A 4,497-nucleotide genomic window follows, 5' to 3' on the forward strand; every position below is an offset into this window, starting at 1 on the left:
GACTGACAAACCTGGGTGAGGGGGTCTTACCTGGGCCAGGTGTGTTTGAGGAAGGAGTCTTCCCAGGGCAAGGCCGCGCCTAGAGAGGACGGGGAGACGCGGAACTGGGACCGCGAGGGGTGTACCTGGGTGAGGCGCTTGGCCTCAGGCAGTTGGGTGCCCACGTGTCTCTGATACACGCGAACCAGGGGTCTGTCCAGCTTCTCTCGAGTCTCCAGGTAATTTTTTGACAGAGGACCCTGCAGGAGTGAGGTGTGCGGAGCAGTGAGGCCTATCCTAAGCGGATGCCCCCGGCCCCATCCCTGTAGACCCTTTCCCCAAACCATACCTTGATGAAACCGCGGGTGATATACATCTCTTGGTTGAATTTTGTGCACCGGTGGATAGTTCCCCTCATTAGTCCTAAGGTCATGTTCATTTTTTCCTGGTTGGGTTGAGCACAGGGAGATCACGCTGGCTTCCTGTCCCCTCTCCTCCTGCGTCGCCCTTCTCTGGCCTCGGTACTCTCCCATCCTAGCCCTCAGCCACCACCTGCGAGAGGCTCCTGCTGTCCGCACCTTCAGCTCCGAGGTCTCGCGCATCTTTTGGGTCAGCGAAGCGCACACGCGATCGCTTATCTGCTGCTGTTGCTCCCGGATGCCCTCCTCGTTCTTTGCCATTTCTTGCAAGGTGTCCTTGGACTCCATCAACAGTCGCTTGGCTTCATACAGAGCCGTGGCGCACTCTGCGGGAGGGAGGGACGCGGTGGGGCGCTACTCCCTCCTTTCCCCCACTCTGGCTTTCTGCGTCCCCCTCTCTGTTTTCACGTGGTGGTGGGTGGTGGGCGAAGGGGCTTTACTGAGGGACTGGGAGTAAATCCAGGGGAGGGACGGTTAGTGGGGTGAGTATGAGTAGTCTGCGGGAGTGACCGAGCCGTGTGGGAAGCAGGAGTGCACAGGAGGAAGAACTAATCCAGAATGCGGGCTTAGCTGGAGGCTGGTCTAGGGGATCATTTCCCCAGGGAAAGAGTGGGCGGATACCCACTGTAGTGGACTCCTTTCTGTGGACGCCTACCTGGGGTAAAAGTGCCCACAGGGTCTGGAGGAGGCATTTTCTGGCCCTGAATGTGCGTGGTGGGGAGGCTGGAGAGGTTCACCCAGGAATGGTGGCCAGCCTGCTCCAGAACCTTGTCCAGTGGCTGGTTCATTAAGTCCACAGCTTGGAGCCTCTCCTTACAGCAGAAGGCCAGAGTGTCCCTGCAGGAGGCCAGGGTCTGAGGGCAAGGAAGGAGAGAGAGGCAGAGGTGAAGGCAGAAAGTGAGTGGGGATATTGCGGGGAGGTAGCTGGAATTGATTTTTCTGCTGGAGGCTGCAAAGTGTTTCTGCCTCTAAATTGACCCTTTTCAGTTCTTGTTGTGGCTCAAAAGAGTGATTTCCAAATCGAAGCTCAGACACTCCACCCTCTCACCCTCTTTCCAGAAGCCTTCAGCAATGAGGGAGGAGGGGAGCAGTAGGGGCTGGTGGCAGCTTCCCTGTCCTGGATGTCAATTGCTTAAGTTCTGGGTCTGGCTTTGCCCTGGCACCCCAAGAAAGCCCCTCCCCCATCGATTTCCTCATCTCCACAGTGGAGAAGTAGCACTGGCTAGACCTACATCTCTGTCTTCCTGTGCCATCTCTTTCCTCCTCAACTTGCATTCAGGGTTTATCCCTCCCAATCCCTAGCCTCCAAGTCTCCCTTCCTCTTCTCTAATCAGTATCGGGAGCCCTCTTCAGTCCCCAGCGTCCCCCCACCCCCTTACTGATTCTGAATATATATATTCAGCCTCAAAGAAGAAGAAAATCCTGCCATTTGTGACGACAAACCTGGAGGATAGTACTCTAAGTGAAATAAGCCAGATGCAGAAAGACAACTACTACATGACTCACTTATATATGGAATCTAAAAGAGTCACAGTCATGGAAGCAGATCATAGGAGGTGGTTGCCAGGGGCTGGGTGGAGGGAGAAATGGGGAGTTGTTGGTCAAGGCATACAAAGTTTCAGTTATGCAAGATGACTAAGTTCTGGGGATCTAATATACAACAATGTGACTATAGTTAAAATACTGTGTTTTATAATTGAAATTTGTTAAGAGAGTGGATCTTAAGTGTTCTCATCACACAACACGTAACTATGTGAGGTGATGGATATGTTAATTACCTTGATTGTGGTATTATTTCACAATGTATACATGTATCGGATAATCAAGTTGTACATTTTAAGTATATATATGTGTATATGGAATTTTAAATGGTTAATTGTACCTCACTAAACCTGGAAAAAGTTAAAGGCACCTCACTTACAAACACAGCCCTGCCACGACTAGTCTGTGCCCCTCAACTTCCCCATCTCCAATAAGGGGACCAAATCTTCTATTTCACAAGAGTGCTTTAAGGAGCTAACTCAATGACTGCACAGGGCTTTGGCACAGAGCGGGTGTTCACTATTATTCTGAGGTCCAACTCTACCCCTCAGAGCCCCAGTTTTTCCATTTTGCGAAGCAGAAATATGGCAAATGTCAGATCAGGATGGGTGGGCCTAGATGCTTGCTGTTGCTACTGTCCCCAAAGGTCAGAGCAATTGCCCATTAGGCAGCCAGGGGTCCCCCCCCATAGCCCCTTCACTGGGTTCCAGGTATTCCTGACCTTGAGCAAGGCCTCTGAGTTTTCCATGTCTTTCTCCATCTTCCTCTTCATCTTCTTTAACTCATCTTTCTCCCAGGTAAGCATACTGTCAGCTTTGTCGGGGACCTGAAGAGCGGAGAGACTCTCACACCCTCAGGAGAGTTCTTCTTCTGGGGTGGTAGAGGGTTTGCCAACCTCATAAACCCTGGGTTTGGAGAATGGAGTAGGGGGTACTCTCGCCCTGTGGGGCTCTCACTTTCTGAGAAGACTTTATCATTTCAGGAAGCTCACTTATCAGCTGGAGAGTGGGGCTATGGCTCCTCCCTTTTACAGGGAGAAGTCCAGTGAGCTGGGATGGAGGTGACTTCACCTTAGAGGGGGAGGCTTCTCTAAGGCTGGAGGTCCCCCTTTCTTGGTAGTGGTATTATCCTCAACTCCCTGACTAGAAGTGCAGGGATCTCATCATAGTGATGATAAGGACTTGTCTTTTGAGGGACTTACTCTCTGGATTTGGGGGCTAGCACTAGGAATTCCATTGTGAATAAGGTTCCATTCTTCCCCAGGAAGACTGGAATGTTCCTCCCTTGGGGGTGGAGGTCTAGGATTTCACTTTGCGGGGAAGATTTCACCAGAACTGGGACTAGGGGTGTCACTCTTTCTCCTTGGCTAGGGGGTTAAATCTTGGGTCTGGGGTCTGAGGGTCTGAGGGTATCAGCCTATAGACAGGATCTGTTTCTTCCACCCCACCCCTCATGAGGCCCGAAGCTGGGGGGAGGCTTGTTTATTTTTCTTTTTCTTAAAAACAAAAACAAAAACAAAAACAAAACATTTTGAGGATAGTTCCATGGGTTGAAACCAGGACATCACCCAACTCTTCTCAGCTGGGTATTTCACTGGATTTGGGCATTGATGGTCTTATGCCCACAGAAGGGTCTCACTCTGTGGGCCTGGGGGCTAGGTGAGTGGATTGCGTGCCTGGGCTGGGGCTCGTGGGTTTCACTCTTGGGGAAGAATTTCATCTAGTTTGACTCTGGGGTCCCATCCTCTCTGCCTGGCTGGAGGACTGGGAAGGATACCCAATCTGGGGCAATGGGCCTGAGGATGTCACTCCCGTGGGGGGCTATCCTTCTCCAACTGGGGACCTGGGGACCAAGGAACCTCATCATGGGGGTGTCCTTACTCACTGCAACTGGGGCCTGGGAGGGGTGTTTTCTCTATGGGGTGGGTTTTTCCCAGCCTAATCAAGGGCCTCAGTTTTGGCGACCGGGCTTGAGGGAGTTGTCTCACCTTCTCAGATTTGGGCCGGTAGCCCCGAAGCTTGACGCTCTGCTGGTTAATCAGCAGGCCCTTTCGCACCTCACTGAGCCTGTAGTCTGTAGCCTCACGCTGGCGCTGCAGAAGCAGCAGCTGCCCGTTGACTTGCTGCTGCGCACGGCACAGGCGGGCGGCGGTGAGGCGCGCTCCACGTGCGTGTGCGTTCACCAACTCTGCTGTCTGCATGGCGAGCGCATCGCGGGTCAGGGGCAGCGGCAGGCGCGCGTGCCAGACCGGTGGCTTCATCTTGCTCTTCCACAGCGTGACGCCTTCGCCAGGCGGCGGCTTCTCCACGGAGCCCCCGCCTTTGATCATTTCCACGTGGAAGCGCCATGGTTGGATGTAGGCAGCCCGGCAGAGATGACGCGCCATGTGCGGGTCCTGCACGCTGTCCTTAGGTTGCCACATGGTCACTGCCTCCTGCCCACAGCGCTGGGTCAGCTGGTGTGCCTTCTGCATCTTGGCCCGGGCCGCCTCGCGCCATGCTGGAGCTCCTACGCGCATGTCCTGGCTGTGCTCAACTGGGGCTATCAACACCGGCAT

At 53.6% G+C, this 4,497-nt stretch overlaps 1 protein-coding gene across 1 annotated transcript in view; it reads right to left on the reverse strand.

Moving 5' to 3' along the window:
* CCDC105 (coiled-coil domain containing 105) overlaps nucleotides 1-4,497 on the reverse strand; it is a 6,769-nt gene extending 2,272 nt beyond the window's left edge. Inside the window, exons 1-6 of the mRNA XM_011384125.1 lie at nucleotides 3,928-4,497; nucleotides 2,662-2,766; nucleotides 1,054-1,252; nucleotides 558-724; nucleotides 329-424; nucleotides 126-239 (exon numbers count right to left, since the gene is read on the reverse strand). Of these exons, the coding sequence (XP_011382427.1) occupies nucleotides 126-239; nucleotides 329-424; nucleotides 558-724; nucleotides 1,054-1,252; nucleotides 2,662-2,766; nucleotides 3,928-4,497 (1,251 nt within the window). The remainder of the gene's footprint in view (nucleotides 1-125; nucleotides 240-328; nucleotides 425-557; nucleotides 725-1,053; nucleotides 1,253-2,661; nucleotides 2,767-3,927) is intronic.

The sequence above is a fragment of the Pteropus vampyrus genome, unplaced genomic scaffold (assembly GCF_000151845.1).
Source record: "Pteropus vampyrus isolate Shadow unplaced genomic scaffold, Pvam_2.0 Scaffold561, whole genome shotgun sequence".
Lineage (NCBI taxonomy): Eukaryota > Metazoa > Chordata > Mammalia > Chiroptera > Pteropodidae > Pteropus > Pteropus vampyrus.